Genomic DNA, 19,315 nt, shown 5'->3' with positions numbered 1-19,315 from the left:
GTTTTATAAACACTCTACTCATAAAACACACTTTCCTTTTTCTATTACATGCTTTAACCAATTATCAGGTAGGATATAGAACATACTGTATTATGTAAACATTGGAGTATTTTAAAATGTGATCCCATATTAAAATCTTCCATTTCACCTCACCAAAAAGTTATCTTTAAAAATATTATAGCAAACTTAAATGTGTAAAACCAAAAATGGATGATACTTAAAATTGGGTGCCAAAAATGTCCCACTGGCCAATTTTAGGTGTGGAAAAATGATAAGTGGCATACTGTATGTCCTTTCAGTTTAAATAATCTCAAAGAAATCGTCTCCAAAAGCAATGGTAGCAAAGATTATATAATTCTTTTAAATTAATTGTAACACTTCCTATGTTGTCTATTTACTCACCTGCCCATGTGGGATACAACACATTGGGAGGACTACTAGAAATGTACAAAACAGATTAATGTAATACAAGAGAAGTATTGTTAAAGGTTTCCTCACACATAGGTTGTCTAAGCATTTTTCTAATCATCATCAGAAGGACACCACTCCTTTGATCATCACTGGTCTAGAACATGTCTTCAGCCACATATTAGACGGTGAATGTGTTTCCCACTTATGTAAATTAGAATCCCATTGTATTTTCAGTATGGATACTTTGCACCCTACGGGTCAGAATGATTGTGTATATGTCAGTACCATTATATTGATCTACTTGCATTTATCACTCATTCAGACCCATTATTATTATTATTATTATCATCATCATCATCATCTTTCCTCATTCTATCTACACTTCAAAGTCTCTATGTATAATATATAGGTATACATTTTTAATCTATATAGTGGTGTTTTATTATTGCAAGTTTAATCTCTCTATATATAACTAGCTTTTGTACCCGGTTTCGCACGGGGAGCTGTCGGCACATCTCGCCACGCTGTTTCCGCATCTCCCCTTGCTGCCGGCACATCTCCACTCCCCCCCCCCTCACTGCCGGAACATCTCCCCGCCCACCCACCCCCTGCTGCTGGTACATCTCCCCTTGCTGCTTCCGCATCTCCCCTTGCTGCCGGCACATCTCCCCGCCCCCTCTCCCCGGTGCTGGCACATCTCCCTGCGCTGCTGCAGCATCTCCCCTCGTTGCCGGAACACCTCCCCGCCCCCGCTCCCCCTCCCCGCTGCTGGCACATCTCCCCTCGCTGCTGGCACATCTCCCCGCCCCCCTCCCCCCGTTGTCGGCACATCTCCCCACCCCACCTCCCCCCGCTGCTGGCACATCTCCCCGTGCCCCCCCCTACCGCCCGCTGCTGGCACATCTCCCCACGCTTCCCCTCCCCCCACTGCTGGCACATCTCCCCATGCTGCTGCCGCATCTCCCATTACTGCCGGCACATCTCCCCGCCCCCCCCCCTCGCTGGTACATCTCCCCACCCCCCTCCCCCTCGCTGGTACATCTCCCCCTGCTACTGGCACATCTCCCCTCACTGCCAGAAAATCTCCCCACCCCCTCCATCTCTACCCGCTGCCGACACATATCTCCACGCTGCTGCTGCATCTACCCTTGCTGCCGGCACATCTCCCCGCCCCTCCCCCCGCTGGTACATCTCCCCCCACTGCCGGAAAATCTCCCCGCACTGCTGCCGCATCTCACCTCGCTGCCGCCACTTCTCCCCGCCCTTCCCCCCACTGGTACATCTCCCCCGCACATCTCACATCACACACACAGAGACACACACACAAACAGCCCCGATCCAGCAAAGGACACGTCCCCTCCCTTAGTAGCCACGCCCCCCGCTCCTGCTCCAACATTGTTGCAGGACACCCGATGGAAACTTAGAATGTCCATAATTTGGGAGGTGAGTCATATTGGAAGCTCAAAATAGTTGAGTTGACCTACAAATCTGCAGTACAATGTCCAGTAAAAGTTTTGTTGCGCTACATCGTGCTGTTTGTGAGATTTCGATGCTTCGGACATACAAACAACAAACAAATGGAATAACAAACTTAGAAATATAGTATAGATATTTGTACTGGATGCCTATCTTAACTATTTGTTTTTATATATTTTATGTCTATGTATTCATAGATTTAGACTTAAGTTATCTTTTTTTAAATATTCTGATATCCATTCATACTAACTTGTGCCATAAACATCAACAAGTTTATATATTACCAAGACAAAAGAACCCTTTTAAATATGTAGTTGCCACCTGTTGCATGTGTCCCCTGATGAAGTTGCCATAGCATTGAAATGCGTAGGGAAAGAACAGCTTATTATTCAGTAAGCGACATCTGAAACAAGCAGTCCCGTGTGGAGAAGGCAGAGCTGTAAATCGGAGTAAGCGTTTAACAGCTGAACAAACTATCAGACTGGAGGAGAGCCCCTTCAATATCCATCTAAACCACTCATCTGAAAGATAAGCTGTTTTTATTTGCACAAAATGTGAGAGCAACAATCCTTTGTTTTAACTGCATGATTATTAAATCACAGAGTTACTCTATGGGAGCATGCGCTTCTCTTTTCCTCTTACTTTATTAATGCAGTTGCTCTTTGCAAAATAAACCTTTTTTTCAGTGAACTTTCTGAAAAGCTGACTGTTACTCTGTAGCCTGTTACTCTGTAGCCTGTTACTCTGCAGCCTGTTACTCTGTAACCTCTGCTTTACTCTTATCCCATTTAGGCTCGCTTTCCATGGTAACTTCACTATAATATTATTGTACTGTAAGTCCCCCTCCCTATTAGAAGAAAATCAGAGAAGGGCTAAGGAAATCATGCAGCACTTTATGGAAGAAGAGCAGAGCTCCCTTCTAAGAACAAAGTTACATTTTAATTTTGCTATTTCTTTAAGGTTTAATTTTATCTTTTTAAGAATACCTTGGTTTAACATAGGGAAGCCTCTCCTGGGCTTCCAGGCAGTCTCCTTTATCAAAATATGAAAATAGTAAATAACGTGACAGGCTGTTCTGTGTATCTCGGCCACTGATGTTACTGATAAATTCCTGAGTGGCTGCATAATAATCACATAATATCATACATGCTATATAACACATTCAACTTTGGACAAAGGTAGTGCCCTTAAACTAGTTTATCTCGGGGTGATTTAAAGTGCTTCAGTTATGCTGCAATGCTTAAATGATTGTGGTTTGTACCTGTGTTTTCCAGTCAAACTGGATCTGATTGAAATAGATTACATTACATGAGTTGTGTTTGTGCACTAATGGCTTGCAGTATATACTGTTGTCAATTCTTCCAAGGCTATCACAGCAAAAGAAGAATGTGCTTTGACACATCTGATTGCATCTTCTGCTTGTGATTGAATGAATATAAGATATCTGTTAATTAATGGGATTATTCGGCAAAGAGATTTATGCCACTTAAAACAGCTAACAATTATTTATGCTGATTAAAAAGGAGAAAAAATTATACACAATTATATGTACGTCATGTAACCCTGTTTCAGACTTCTCCCTTTAACACTCCACAAACACAAATTACAAGTTCACCAAAATGAGAGCAAAATCATTGCTACAATAAAATGTAATAAAATGTATTGTATTGGTCAGCATGACAAAATAAACCTAAATTTGTGTTATCTAAACAAAAATGACATTATAAACCCACATTGGTTCTACTGTATGCTGGTTTTTGAATGAGAAGCAGTTCTCTGTTTATTTAACAGAGAAGGTGCAACAGGCATAGTTGACTTGAATTAGTCAATTATTAGTCAACTATTTGAAAATAATATCTACAAATTCATCGTCTATTGGAAGACGTCATCATGCATAAAAAAAACTGTATTCTTTGTCAAATTGTTTAGAAACATATATTATAAGGCAGTTAAGCGTGTCTGTTGTACTGTATCTAATCAATACATGTTAAACATATTTTCATAGGGAGTGAATTAAGTGAGTTAGTGTTACTTAATCCATGTCTGTGGAGATAGGGACCCTGACTGGAGCTTATTTTATGATTAGGGATTTAAAATAAAATTATAAAACAAACAAAAATACCTATGCAGTACGTTACCATATGTCATAGGTTTTTCACAGAGACGTCACTGGAATAGAAGAGAAAATTCACGTGTCTGATCCCAAAAACACACCTCTGATTTTCATATTACCTGGGTGAGACTTTTGTACCATTTCATCCCCATTGTAACAGCATAAGACCCACCGTGTCGTAAATCGGCTCTCCTGAAATTTTTATGATTTAGTAGAAAAAAATACTTTTCTTGCGACGTTTAAAAGTCTGGCTGAATATAGCAACACACTCATAACTTAATTTCTCCATACTTAGACAGATGTGAGTCATATCAATAGATTCAGGCAAGTTTGACAAATGCAATGAGACTAATGTTGACACCTACATTTGAGAAATGGATATCTGTCCCTGGCCACCTCCTACACCGCAAGTGTTTGGCCTTATTGCATTCGTCTCCTTGCAACGATTACAAATATCTAAACATTATTCTTTAGAATAGAGGTCATCACATAATATCCTATTTTTTGTATAAATTCCCACTTTTGTGGAATATCTTCTTAGCCACACCCCCTGAACCTTGCAAAACCCTCCAGAGAATGCCTTTGAAAGTAGCTTGTTTTTTTTTAATGTCAGGAGAGCCATAATTTAATCCCATCTCGAGCAAAACAAATGCCCTTATCTCTAGATTCTACCAGTCCCATACAGCACATACTCCACTTTTAGTGGGCCGTCAGTGATACCTTACCAATTGAGCCCTCTTTGTAGATCAGCACAGATCAGCACAGACAAAGGAAGGGTCTTGACCTGTCATAAAAACAATTTCTCGTATTTTTAAGATAAAGTAACCACATTAACCCCTAAACACCAGATTGCTTAAAATACTTAGGGGCTTATGCAGAGACGTGCGATAAGGACAATCTCGCCAGGTTTTTGGCAAAAATGTCCGCTGCAAAATTGTGCGTGGCGAGAACTTGGCGAGAAAAGTCAAATCCGCCGGAATTATTTTATTTCCATAAATATTAGCCAGACGGGTGGCGAGAAGCTTGAATTAGCCATTTACAAAACACGCTGTATTCCAGTAGCTCCGATGCGCATGTATGCGCCAATCGGGGCTATTACATGGCGCGTTTGTGTACAATTGTGGCCGCCAGCAAAACTTGGCTTTATGCTGGGCAACGACCGCGCGGCTCTGCATGGCGAGTTTCACGCCAAGTGAAACACGCCAAATTTACAATTTACTTTACACACGGCTAACGGAGTACCCTGCATAGGACGAAATTAAAAGGCAATTCTGTGGCGAATTTATTGCCGTTGCACCTTTCTGTAAAGTACCTCTCTGCTAAGCCCCTTAATATCTTATGATATTATTATGACAATATTTATGAAAGCAAAAATTCTAATGACATCTTATGGGACAGCATCAGTAAAGATATTGTTACTGAAAGAAGTGCATGAACTGTTAGAATGATCAATTGCATGGATTATTTCTTGATTATGCATTTATTTTACAAAGTTTTTTTTAATGCTGCTGACCTACGTGAGTAATATTAATTTTATGAACATTGCATTTTTTTTAACACTTTTTATGGATTTCAGCAATGTCATCTACTGTAAATACATATACACATAATTTCTCAGCCATGTTTTGTGGATTTGTTTCCACATACATTAGGGTAATTAAATTGGACTGTCATATTAGGAAATATGAATATAGATTTTTCCAACATCCTTACTGGCTCTTTGACTGTTACGTTTTGGAGACATTTTATTATTTAGGTATTTATAGGTTATGAACTTTTATAATTTTTTTAATTGCTTGTTTTTTTTAACTCTTTTTTAAAAATAATTATAATTGATGTTATAACATACACAGAATATGGTGTATGTGAAAATAGCCCTATAAATGGGAGAAATTATACACATCATATCACTATATATAATTTTTGCACAATCGAATCCATAAAACCCTGATTTAAATTATAATAATTTTAATGTTTGCTTATAATTTGAACCATTTTTTCAGCTCCATTAAACACAATACTGTATGTAATACCTCGCTTGTTATGGGCTCACATGTCAGGAAATATTACTGCACTGATTCCAGCCTTGCAATGCTCAGTGCTTCTTAAGCACACAAAAAAAGGAAAGAAAATCCCATTGGTGACAATTTATAGCGGCTCCAGAAATATCATATTGCATCAGAATTACTCCGCAGTAGAATAAATATTGGAGCATTTCTTATAACTTGCATTAAAAAAGTTATGATGGGTAAAAAGGTGACAACCTCCCCCCCTCCCCCCCTCACCGTACAGTGTACACCAAATTAAAATATCACTTGAGAGCACATTTGCATGTCTCAGACAAGTCTGCAACCCTGCTTTTCATCATTATCTCCTAGCATGCAATGGTTCCACTGCAGCCAGGGATTCTAGGAAATTACATGCAAATGAGCACAGAGTGTCACCTTTTGCTTCTAATCCATTCTAACATGGATCCCTATACGCTTGCAGTAATTAAGGCATTGCCTTTCTTTTTGTTTCCTATCAGCTTTCCAATGGCGAATGAAGCCCGACCCTGCCCTTGTGAGCTTGGAGATCAGTTTGATTACAAAGGGCTTGGACAGGAGGTACAAATTGAGCACATAAAGGCATATGTTTCCAAACCTCAGTCCAACACAGATAAAGCCGTGATTGTGGTGCAGGATATCTATGGATGGGAGCTCCCTAACACTAGATTCTTTGCCGATCTGCTTGCAGCTCATGGATACACGTAAGATATCTATATTCATCATTATTGCATCTCTGGCCTAAGGATTCCCCCAAAAATGTTCAATGTCAAACTAAACATTTTTCTTAATCCAATGATTAATTCATTAATATACTTAGACACCATCATTTTATATATTGTGTATAGAGTGTAAAACTTTGTCCATGGAATTTTACAGAATCAGTGAATCCCCTCGCTCCAAACGGAACAAAGTTTTGGGGAGACAAAGTGATTGGCTCAAGAATATGAAGAGATCTCACTGAGTCTCCAATCAGATTTAATTACATCAAAGAGAGTGCCATTACTTCTACAATATTCTCCCTTTGGTGTATTTGTAAACAAATGGTATGGCTGAAGGTGCTGAGGGTATTATATTGTATTGTATGTCTTTATTTATATGGCGCCAAAAGTGTACTCAGCGCTTCACAAAGAATACAGTACAGGGAATTATAATAATACAATAAGTGCAGCAAAATTCAGACAATGGGAAAGGAAATCCCTGTCCCGAAGAGCTTACAATCTAAGAGGTTTGAGGGTAAATTTATAATATAAGAGACAGCAGGTGAGGGAATAAGTGCTGTAGATGGGTGTGCTTGGCCACAATGGGTGGTAGGAGTGACTGTGGGACAATAGCCATGAGTGCAGGCTATTGGGATGCTTGATTTGTGGGGCAAGTTTTAAGGTTGGTCAGTGTTAAATGAAAAGGTTAACACCATTTACAGGGTGTGGCAGGACGGCCTGTAGCCGAGGTCAGGGAACAGTCCACACGTATAGTTTCAGGATAAATAAAAACGTTCAGTGGCTTTATTTCTCCACAGTAACATAACATGCGGGTACACTGTCCCTTTAACAAAATAAATCCTGCTCCACTTTGGGAGAAAAACTGACTAATAACACAGCAGACCTATCTAGCAGGCTGGCTGGCTAAACCAGAACCACACCATAAGTGTCTGTCTTAAGCAGTCAGTAAACAAATGAATAATCCTTACTTTAGTTGAAGTAGTCTTTGGTGAAATCCCTCTGGCTAAGGGCTCACGCAGCAGTGTGCTTCTCTCTCTCTCTCTGGCAGCTACTGCCAGTCACATGATCCTTATCTACCTTGCTGGCTCTCAGGTGTCAGCTAAAGAGTTCTGATTTCCTAACCTCCACCTGAGTTAACCCTTATGAGTGCTGGATGAAGCACTCAGACATATGTCTCCCAGGCGTAACTGATAGGAGTTGACTTCACTCTGTCACATACCTCCCCTGTTTGTGTGTGGCTAGTGTCCCACACGTCTGAAGCCCGACCCTCCACTCCTTCCCTTGACAAAAAATCAGCATTTCCATGGTCCTTTCCAGGTCTATGCTGAATATCAAAAGAGAAGGGTTGGAGGGCAATATACCACCTGGTCAACCTTGGATATGTGTCCTTCATGGTGTTTAACCACTTCAAGGGCGCATGGTCAGTGACCAGGGTGAAGTGTACTCCTGCGACATAATGTCTCAAGGCCTCAATTGCCCATTTTACAGTGAGGCACTCCTTCTAAATAACGGAAGACCTCACTTCCCTTGGGAACAGCTTCCGGCTGATGAACAGTATGGGGTGTTCAACACCATCAAATTGCTGAGACAGCACTGCTCCCAGTCCTACCTCTGAGACATCCATCTGGATGATGAAGGGCTCTTTAAAATCTGGGCTCCGAAGAGCGGGGCCCTCTGACAGGCACTTTTTTAGCATGTCAAAGGCATCTTGGCACTCCCAAGACCATTTAACTTGGGTCGGGGCACTCTTTTTTTGTCAGATCTGTAAGGGGTGCAGATATTTCTGAAAAATTGGGGATAAACCGCCGGTAATACCCTGCTAACCCCAAAAGGGAGCGGACCTGTGTCTTTGTCTGTGGGCTGGGGACTACCTTTATGGCGGCCACCTTGCTAGCTAGTGGCCTTACTATCCCTCCCCCAACGGCATAGCCCAAGTACTTTGTAGTGGATTTACCCAGGGCACATTTTTTTGGATTTGCAGTGAGCCCTGCTTCTCTTAAGGACGTTAGGACTGCCCTTAACCTTTTTATATGAGACTGCCAGTGTCTGCTATAGATGACAATGTCATCCAAGTAGGCCGCGGCATATGCCCTATGGGGTCGTAGTACCTTGTCCATTAACCTTTGGAACGTGGCTGGAGCCCCATGTAACCCAAATGGCATAGTGACGAATTGGTATAAACCGAGAGGGGTGGCGAAGGCAGTTTTGCATTTGGATTCTTCCGCTAGAGGTATCTGCCAATATCCTTTCGTGAGATCTAGGGTGGAGATATACTCTGCTTTACCAAGCGAATCAAGCAATTCATCCACCTAGGCATTGGATATGCATCAAATCTGGATACAGCATTTACCTTTCGCAGATCCACGCAAAACCTCACCTTCCCATCTGGTTTAGGGACCAACACGATAGGGCTTCACCATTCGCTATAGGACTCCTCGATCACGCCCAATTCCAACATGTCTATTATCTCCCTCTCTACCAGGACTTTTCGGCCCTCTGGCAATCTATAGGGACGGGACCATACTTTTACGCCAGGTTCTGTCTCAATCCTATGGGACACTAAATCAGTCTGCCCTGGCAACTCAGAAAAAACATCTGGGAACTGGTCACATACATCAAGTAGGTCTGACCTTTGTTCCGTTGTTAACTGCTCTCCCATGGGAACCTGATGATCAGTGTACGTACTACCCTTTGGAAGCTTTGGACCCAAATCCGTCTCTCCTTCCCGAGGGTGAATGAACAGCGATCTCATCGTTTTCCAGGGTTTCAGGAGGTTCACGTGGTAGATTTGTTTACCCTTCCTGGACCCTGGTTGAGAGATCTCATAGTTCACCTCCCCGGTGCGGCGGAGAACTTGGAAAGGAACGTGCCACTTCGCAAGGAGTTTACTCTCTGATGTCGGTAGTAGTAGCATCACTTGGTCCCCAGGTTGGAAGACCCTCAAGCGAGCATTTTGGTTGTACTGCCTCTCTTGACGTTCTTGAGCAGATTTGAGGTTTTCCTTCACAAACTGACCTATCATGTCTAGGCAGTTTCTAAGGTCTATGACATACTGAAGGGCATTCTTGGAGGGGGGGGGCTCCTCCTCCCAGGATTCCTTCAGTAGGTCGAGAATACCCCGAGGTTGGCGTCCATATAGGAGCTCAAACGGGGAGAAGCCTGTGGATGATTGGGGAACTTCTCATACCGCAAACAACAGGAAAGGGAGAAGTTCATCCCAAGCTCACTTTTCAGTGTCCACAAACTTCCTAAGCATAGTTTTTAAAGTACGGTTAAACCTCTCTACCAATCCATCAGTCTGAGGATGGTAGACCGAGGTCCGAACGGATTTTACCTCCAATAACTTCAGGACATCCTGCATTAACTTTGCCATGAAATTTGTTCCCTGGTCAGTTAACATTACTTGGGGAAGTCCTACCCTAGAAAACAGTTCTAACAGCCTGTGAGCAACCTGTTTAGCAGTGGCTGATCTCAGAGGGAAGGCCTCAGGATACCTGGTGGCATAATCAACAACAACGAGTATAAATTTATGTCCCTTCGCAGAGGGTTCTAAAGGTCCGACCAGATCTACCCCAATTTTCTCGAATGGGACGGCTACCAAGGGCAGAGGAACCAAAGGAGCCGGCTTCTGTCCTTTTTGGCTAGTTAACTGGCATTCAGGACATGTCTCACATAGTTTCATGATGTCACCATGTATGCCTGGCCAGTAAAACCGGGACGAGATGCGGTCTGTGGTCTTATCTCTGCCCAAATGACCACCCCATGGGAGAGTATGGGCTAGGGTAAACACTGTTTTAATCAACCCTTTAGGGACTAGCATCTGTCGAATGACCTCCCCTGTTTGTGTAACCTTATTCACACGATATAGTATGTCATTCAACAGTTCAAAATGTGGAAACACTTTTACACCTTGTTCATCTATTATCTTGTTGTTGACCTGTACCACCTTCTCATATTGTCTAGCCAGAGCTGGGTCCTCCCTCTGCCTCTGACGGAAGTCAGGAAGATCCAGGTCTGGCAACACTCCTGTATCTATCTGTTCCCCACCCTGGTCATCCCTGGCCATGACCTGCAGTCCTTTGGGCTGACTAATGTTACCAAAAGTCCCAGCCTTTCTTAACCAGTCCTCTTTTTCCGCACGTCTCTGTTTACGTGTCTTTGGGACATGGTGTCTACGGGGGAAAATCTCTGGGGAAAAAGGGAACAAGTCTCCGGGCTTCTCCGGTATCAGAGAAGTAGGCTCTGTAGGAGGAGGGGCCAACAATGTTTCGAGGTAGGGCCAGTCTCGGCCAAGTAGAACAGGAGCAGGTAGCCAGGGAGCAACTCCCACTAGTAGGCTAGCCTCTTGATCCTGGATACGCAGTGTAACGTTCGCCGTCGGGTATCTCTTTGTATCCCCAAGGATACATTCAATATTCCATGGAGAGTCATAAGATAGTCTATTGCTTGGAATTAGGCCCTCTAGTATCAGGGTTTTTCCAGAGCCCGAGTCCAGCATGGCGTTTACTTTTGTCCCCTCCAGAGATGCTGGGACTAACCACGAATTGTGGTCCCCTCGGAGACAAGCTGTGGCAGTGGTTCTGCCATATGAACAGTCCATCTCCTCATCTCCTGAGTCCGCAAACTCGGTCGTCCGCGGAAGCTCTCGACGGGGCTCGGTGTTTGGACCTCTCCGCTGTTGGATGGGGTCCTCCCTTCTGGTTGGTGGGGTTATCCTCTCCACCGGGTGGGTGACAGGAGTCCAGGTTCTCGGGGAATACTGTGGGTGGTGGCCTCTCTTGAGTGATCCAGTGGCCTCGGACCCAGGATGGGCGTCTCTGCGGGAGTTTGTACCAGGAACCCTCCGAGATGGGAAAGGGTCTTCCGATCGGGTTGACTGGATCTCACAAGCTGGCGGGTTGTAGACCTCTCGATTGTCTGCTCTCCTGCCTCTAGTATCACCGGAAGCAACTGGTGTTTGCACCGGCCATTCCCAGCTATCCTGTTGGGTGTCGTCGCCCAGGAAGTTTTCCACCAAGCAGACCGCTGAATCCAGGGAAAATGCAGCGTGTCTTTTTACCCAGGAGCGGGAGGAGGGGGGCAGTATCTGTATGAACTGCTCGAGCACAAACTGTTCAAGGATCTCTGCCTTGTCATGTTTTCCCGGTTGCATCCACCTGGTACATAAGTATACTAAGCAGTGGGCTATGACCCGGGGTCTGTCTCGGTTTGTATATTTGACTGTCCGGAACCGCTGTCGGTAGGTCTCTGGCGTGAGGCCTAGGCGATCCAGAATAGCAGCCTTTATTTTCTGATAGTCCATGGCCTCGTCCGCTGGAAGAGCCTAGTAGGCTGCCTGAGCTTCCCCTATGAGGAGTGGAGCCAGAGTCGTTACCCAGCGATCAACTGTCCAGCCATGGGCTGTGGCTACCCTTTCAAAAGTGAGGAGAAATGCCTCTGGGTCTTCGTTTGGCTTCATTTTAGGCAGCATCACCGGTGGGTTATTTGGAATCCCTGGTCTGCCTGGGGTTGGGCTTCGACCAGCAGTTGGAGTAGCTTTTCCTCTTGCCGGGCCTGTTGCTCATCTTGCTGGGCTTGTCGCTCAGCTTGCTGGGCTTGTCGCTCAGCTTGTTTCTCTGCTAGCTGGAGCTGTTGCTCAAGGAACTGAGAAAAAAATTTCTCCATCTTTTCCATTTTTTTTTTGGTGTGGCCCTTCAGATACAGGGGTCGTCCGACATCCCACTTCTGACACCACCTGTGGCAGGACGGCCTGTAGCCGAGGTCAGGGAACAGTCCACACGTATAGTTTCAGGATAAATAAAAACGTTCAGTGGCTTTATTTCTCCATAGTAACATAACATGCGGGTACACTGTCCCTTTAACAAAATAAATCCTGCTCCACTTTGGGAGAAAAACTGACTAATAACAAAGCAGACCTATCTAGCAGGCTGGCTGGCTAAACCAGAACCAAACCATAAGGGTACTTTAAGCAGTCAGTAAACAAATGAATAATCCTTACTTTAGTTGAAGTAGTCTTTGGTGAAATCCCTCTGGCTAAGGGCTCACGCAGCAGTGTGCTTCTCTCTCTCTCTCTCTCTCTGGCAGCTACTGCCAGTCACATGATCCTTATCTACCTTGCTGGCTCTCAGGTGTCAGCTAAAGAGTTCTGATTTCCTAACCTCCACCTGAGTTAACCCTTATGAGTGCTGGATGAAGCACTCAGACATATGTCTACCAGGCGTAACTGATAGGAGTTGACTTCACTCTGTCACACAGGGGAAGAGATGGCAGGGAGCTGTGGGCGAGATCAGGTGTGTATGTCTGGCTTCAGGCTTAGGGGAGATCCTCAGCAGCAGGAAGGAGTAGATAGAGGGTGTGAATAGAGGATTTGTGGGGGTGTTTTTTATTGAGGGATGTTGGGAGAGAGGTGTATAAATAATGGTGCAGTGGGGAGTGGGGAAGTTGGAGAGAACAGGGACATTCACCAAGGAATGAGGAAACAGTAAACGGAAAATGCAATAAGGAGGGCATAGTGAGATACGGGAGGAGAGACTTCCCAGTTATTGGAGGATAGGAATAGTACAAATAATCACAGCTTTTAGAAAGTAAAGTTCTCACAGTTGTAAAGTTGTTGTTCAGAGTCCAGATCTTCCTCCAATCTTCACCTCCAATGTCAACGCCAAGATTAACTCCACACACTTAAATGTTACATTTTGATGTTACACAGCCATATGGCTCACAGCCAAGGTATCCTGCCTTAAGTATTCTAAAACACAGTCACATTGACTAACAATTAAGGGAGGAGTCTGCCTAATCAACTCAGACACACCAAATTGTTAATTAAATTTTAGGATCTTGCAAATTGATTGAAGGAGACATACCAATTAATACATTTTAAAATCTGTAGCTATTGATAGTAGAATCCAGCTCACACATACCAATTAATACATTTTAAAATCTGTAGCTGTAGAGGGTAGGATCAGACAAAGCTTTCTTTATTTCATGCAGAGGAAATTATTTGTTTAATCTGTTTTACAGAATTGCACTATATAATGCATATATGTGTGTGTATATACAGGTAAACCCCATTATAACGCGGTCCTCTGGGTCCAACCCGAGACCACCGCGTTAGTAACGGGGTCGCGGAAAAAAAATGGCCGCCGCATCAGCGCATATTCACCTCGCGGGACAGGAGATGGGAGCGGGGATGTCCCTCCGGTCCCCGCTTCCCCCTGTCACTGCGTGACAGGCCGCGGGACAGGAGATGGGAGGGGGGATGCCCCTCCGGTCCCGGCTTCCCTGTCACTGCGTGACAGGAGATGGGAGGGGGGATGCCCCTCCGGTCCCGGCTTCCCCCTGTCACCGCGTGACAGGAGATGGGAGGGGGGATGCCCCTCCGGTCCCGGCTTCCCCCTGTCACCGCGTGACTGGAGATGGGAGGGGGGATGCCCCTCCAGTCCCGGCTTCCCCCTGTCACCACGTGACAGGAGATGGGAGGGGGGATGCCCCTCCGGTCCCGGCTTCCCCCTGTCACCGCGTGACAGGCCGCGGGACAGGAGATGGAAGGGGGGATGCCCCTCCGGTCCCGGCTTCCCCCTGTCACCGCGTGACAGCCCGCGGGACAGGAGATGGGAGGGGGATGCCCCTCCGGTCCCTGCTTCACCTTCTCCCCACCGTTGTCCCCGCTGCCTGCGCAGGAGGAGGGAGGGGGGAGCGGGTGTTGGTGCTTGTGTGTGAGAGTGTGTGTGAGTGTGTGTGAGTGTGTGTGAGTGTGTGTGAGTGTGTGTGAGTGTGTGTAAGTGTGTGTAAGTGTCTGTGAGTGTGTGTAAGTGTGTGTAAGTGTGTGTGAGTGTGTGAAAGTGTGTGTAAGTGTCTGTGAGTGTGTGAGAGTGTGTGAGAGTGTGTGTGAGTGTGTGTAAGTGTCTGTGAGTGTGCGTAAGTGTGTGTAAGTGTGTGTGTGAGTGTGTGTGAGTGTGTGAAAGTGTGTGTAAGTGTGTGTAAGTGTGTGTAAGTGTATGTGAGTGTGTGTAAGTGTGTGTAAGTGTGTGTGAGTGTGTGAAAGTGTGTGTAAGTGTGTGTAAGTGTCTGTGAGAGTGTGAGAGTGTGTGTGAGTGTGTGAGAGTGTGTGTAAGTGTGTGTAAGTGTCTGTGAGTGTGCGTAAGCGTGTGTAAGTGTGTGTGAGTGTGTGAAAGTGTGTGTAAGTGTGTGTGAGTGTGTGAGAGTGTGTGAGAGTGTGCAAAAGTGTGCGAGAGTGTGTGTGAGTGTCTGTGAGTGTGTGTGAGTGTGTGTGAGTGTGTGAGAGTGTGTGAGAGTGTGTGAGTGTCTGAGAGTGTGTGAGAGTTTGCGTAAGTGTGCGAGAGTGTGTGTGAGTGTGTGTAAGTGTGTGTGAGTGTGTGTAAGTGTGTGTAAGTGTCTGTGAGTGTGCGTAAGTGTGTGTAAGTGTGTGTGAGTGTGTGAAAGTGTGTGTAAGTGTGTGTAAGTGTGTGAAAGTGTGTGTAAGTGTCTGTGAGTGTGCGTAAGTGTGTGTAAGTGTCTGTGAGTGTGCATAAGTGTGTGTAAGCGTGTGTGAGTGTGTGTAAGTGTGTGAGAGTGTGCTTAAGTGTGTGAGAGTGTGTGTGAGTGTGCATAAGTGTGTGAGAGTGTGTGTGAGTGTGTGAAAGTGTGTGAAAGTGTGTGTAAGTGTCTGTGAGTGTGTGTGAGTGTGTGTGAGTGTGTGAGAGTGTGTGAGAGTGTGTGAAAGTGTGTGTCGGTGTGTGTTTAAAACATCAACAGTAGAAAGAAAAAATACAGAAAATGCACAAACCGTGTTAGTAACGGGGTCGCGGGAAAAAAAATGGCCGCCGCATCAGCGCATATTCACCTCGCGGGACAGGAGATGGGAGCGGGGATGTCCCTCCAGTCCCCGCTTCCCCCTGTCACCACGTGACAGGCCGCGGGACAGGAGATGGGAGGGGGGATGCCCCTCCGGTCCCCGCTTCCCCCTGTCACCGAATGACAGGCCGCGGGACAGGAGATGGGAGGGGGGATGCCCCTCCGGTCCCGGCTTCCCCATCACTGCGTGACAGGAGATGGGAGGGGGGATGCCCCTCCGGTCCCGGCTTCCCCCTGTCACCGCGTGACAGGAGATGGGAGGGGGGATGCCCCTCCGGTCCCGGCTTCCCCCTGTCACCGCGTGACTGGAGATGGGAGGGGGGATGCCCCTCCGGTCCCGGCTTCCCCCTGTCACCGCGTGACAGGAGATGGGAGGGGGGATGCCCCTCCGGTCCCGGCTTCCCCCTGTCACCGCGTGACAGGCCGCGGGACAGGAGATGGGAGGGGGGATGCCCCTCCGGTCCCGGCTTCCCCCTGTCACCGCGTGACAGCCCGCGGGACAGGAGATGGGAGGGGGATGCCCCTCCGGTCCCCGCTTCACCTTCTCCCCACCGTTGTCCCCGCTGCCTGCGCAGGAGGAGGGAGGGGGGAGCGGGTGTTGGTGCTGGTGTGTGAGAGTGTGTGAGAGTGTGTGTGAGTGTGTGTGAGTGTGTGTAAGTGTGTGTAAGTGTCTGTGAGTGTGTGTAAGTGTGTGTAAGTGTGTGTGAGTGTGTGAAAGTGTGTGTAAGTGTCTGTGAGTGTGTGAGAGTGTGTGAGAGTGTGTGTGAGTGTGTGTAAGTGTCTGTGAGTGTGCGTAAGTGTGTGTAAGTGTGTGTGTGAGTGTGTGTGAGTGTGTGAAAGTGTGTGTAAGTGTGTGTAAGTGTATGTGAGTGTGTGTAAGTGTGTGTAAGTGTGTGTGAGTGTGTGAAAGTGTGTGTAAGTGTGTGTAAGTGTCTGTGAGAGTGTGAGAGTGTGTGTGAGTGTGTAAGAGTGTGTGTAAGTGTGTGTAAGTGTCTGTGAGTGTGCGTAAGCGTGTGTAAGTGTGTGTGAGTGTGTGAAAGTGTGTGTAAGTGTGTGTGAGTGTGTGAGAGTGTGTGAGAGTGTGCAAAAGTGTGCGAGAGTGTGTGTGAGTGTCTGTGAGTGTGTGTGAGTGTGTGTGAGTGTGTGAGAGTGTGTGAGAGTGTGTGAGTGTCTGAGAGTGTGTGAGAGTTTGCGTAAGTGTGCGAGAGTGTGTGTGAGTGTGTGTAAGTGTGTGTGAGTGTGTGTAAGTGTGTGTAAGTGTCTGTGAGTGTGCGTAAGTGTGTGTGAGTGTGTGAAAGTGTGTGTAAGTGTGTGTAAGTGTGTGAAAGTGTGTGTAAGTGTCTGTGAGTGTGCGTAAGTGTGTGTAAGTGTCTGTGAGTGTGCATAAGTGTGTGTAAGCGTGTGTGAGTGTGTGTAAGTGTGTGAGAGTGTGCTTAAGTGTGTGAGAGTGTGTGTGAGTGTGCATAAGTGTGTGAGAGTGTGTGTGAGTGTGTGAAAGTGTGTGAAAGTGTGTGTAAGTGTCTGTGAGTGTGTGTGAGTGTGTGTGAGTGTGTGAGAGTGTGTGAAAGTGTGTGTCGGTGTGTGTTTAAAACATCAACAGTAGAAAGAAAAAATACAGAAAATGCACAAACCGTGTTAGTAACGGGGTCGCGGGAAAAAAAATGGCCGCCGCATCAGCGCATATTCACCTCGCCGGGACAGGAGATGGGAGCGGGGATGTCCCTCCAGTCCCCGCTTCCCCCTGTCACCGCGTGACAGGCCGCGGGACAGGAGATGGGAGGGGGGATGCCCCTCCGGTCCCCGCTTCCCCCTGTCACCGAATGACAGGCCGCGGGACAGGAGATGGGAGGGGGGATGCCCCTCCGGTCCCGGCTTCCCCATCACTGCGTGACAGGAGATGGGAGGGGGGATGCCCCTCCGGTCCCGGCTTCCCCCTGTCACCGCGTGACAGGCCGTGGGACAGGAGATGGGAGGGGGGATGCCCCTCCGGTCCCGGCTTCCCCCTGTCACCGCGTGACAGGAGATGGGATGGGGGATGCCCCTCCGGTCCCGGCTTCCCCCTGTCACCGCGTGACTGGAGATGGGAGGGGGGATGCCCCTCCGGTCCCGGCTTCCCCCTGTCACCGCGTGACAGGCCGCGGGACAGGAGATGGGAGGGGGGATGCCCCTCCGGTCCCGGCTTCCCCCTGTCACCGCGTGACAGCCCGCGGGACAGGAGATGGGAGGGGGATGCCCCTCCGGTCCCCGCTTCACCTTCTCCCCACCGTTGTCCCCGCTGCCTGCGCAGGAGGAGGGAGGGGGGAGCGGGTGTTGGTGCTGGTGTGTGTGAGAGTGTGTGTGAGTGTGTGTGTGTGAGTGTGTGTAAGTGTGTGTAAGTGTCTGTGAGTGTGTGTAAGTGTGTGTGAGTGTGTGAAAGTGTCTGTGAGTGTGTGAGAGTGTGTGAGAGTGTGTGTGAGTGTGTGTAAGTGTCTGTGCGTAAGTGTGTGTAAGTGTGTGTGAGTGTGTGAAAGTGTGTGTAAGTGTCTGTGAGTGTGTGAGAGTGTGTGAGAGTGTGTGAGAGTGTGTGTAAGTGTCTGTGAGTGTGCGTAAGTGTGTGTAAGTGTGTGTGAGTGTGTGAAAGTGTGTGAAAGTGTGTGAAAGTGTGTGTAAGTGTGTGTGAGTGTGTGAGAGTGTGTGAGTGTGCATAAGTGTGCGAGAGTGTGTGTGAGTGTGTGTAAGTGTGTGTAAGTGTCTGTGAGTGTGTGTAAGTGTGTGTAAGTGTGTGTGAGTGTGTGAAAGTGTGTGTAAGTGTGTGTAAGTGTCTGTGAGAGTGTGAGAGTGTGTGTGAGTGTGTGAGAGTGTGTGAGAGTGTGTGTAAGTGTGTGTAAGTGTCTGTGAGTGTGTGTGAGTGTGTGAGAGTGTGTGTGAGTGTGTGAAAGTGTGTGTATGTGTGTGTGAGTGTGTGAGAGTGTGTGAGAGTGTGCAAAAGTGTGCGAGAGTGTGTGTGAGTGTCTGTGAGTGTGTGTGAGTGTGTGTGAGTGTGTGAGAGTGTGTGAGAGTGTGTGAGTGTCTGAGAGTGTGTGAGAGTTTGCGTAAGTGTGCGAGAGTGTGTGTGAGTGTGTGTAAGTGTGTGTGAGTGTGTGTAAGTGTGTGTAAGTGTCTGTGAGTGTGCGTAAGTGTGTGTAAGTGTGTGTAAGTGTGTGTAAGTGTGTGAAAGTGTGTGTAAGTGTCTGTGAGTGTGCGTAAGTGTGTGTAAGTGTCTGTGAGTGTGCATAAGTGTGTGTAAGCGTGTGTGAGTGTGTGTAAGTGTGTGAGAGTGTGCTTAAGTGTGTGAGAGTGTGTGTGAGTGTGCATAAGTGTGTGAGAGTGTGTGTGAGTGTGTGAAAGTGTGTGAAAGTGTGTGTAAGTGTCTGTGAGTGTGTGTGAGTGTGTGTGAGTGTGTGAGAGTGTGTGAAAGTGTGTGTCGGTGTGTGTTTAAAACATCAACAGTAGAAAGAAAAAATACAGAAAATGCACAAACCGTGTTAGTAACGGGGTCGCGGGAAAAAAAATGGCCGCCGCATCAGCGCATATTCACCTCGCCGGGACAGGAGATGGGAGCGGGGATGTCCCTCCAGTCCCCGCTTCCCCCTGTCACCGCGTGACAGGCCGCGGGACAGGAGATGGGAGGGGGGATGCCCCTCCGGTCCCCGCTTCCCCCTGTCACCGAATGACAGGCC

The 19,315-nt window shown here is 46.8% G+C and overlaps 1 protein-coding gene across 5 annotated transcripts in view; it reads left to right on the top strand.

Moving 5' to 3' along the window:
* The window catches only part of LOC142487257 (carboxymethylenebutenolidase homolog), a 134,392-nt gene that overhangs the window by 95,042 nt on the left and 20,035 nt on the right, over positions 1-19,315 (top strand). For 3 of the 5 annotated variants that reach the window (XM_075586216.1, XM_075586215.1, XM_075586213.1), the window contains one exon: positions 6,528-6,749. In XM_075586216.1, coding sequence (XP_075442331.1) covers positions 6,535-6,749 — 215 coding nt within the window. In that variant the 5' untranslated portion in view covers positions 6,528-6,534. Of the gene's footprint in view, positions 1-2,294; positions 2,442-4,037; positions 4,124-6,527; positions 6,750-19,315 lie in introns of those variants that run through there. The other 2 variants (XM_075586217.1, XM_075586214.1) reach the window with 2 other exon arrangements.

Source organism: Ascaphus truei, chromosome 2, assembly GCF_040206685.1.
Source record: "Ascaphus truei isolate aAscTru1 chromosome 2, aAscTru1.hap1, whole genome shotgun sequence".
Lineage (NCBI taxonomy): Eukaryota > Metazoa > Chordata > Amphibia > Anura > Ascaphidae > Ascaphus > Ascaphus truei.
This window is presented reverse-complemented; position numbering and strand designations above follow the sequence as displayed.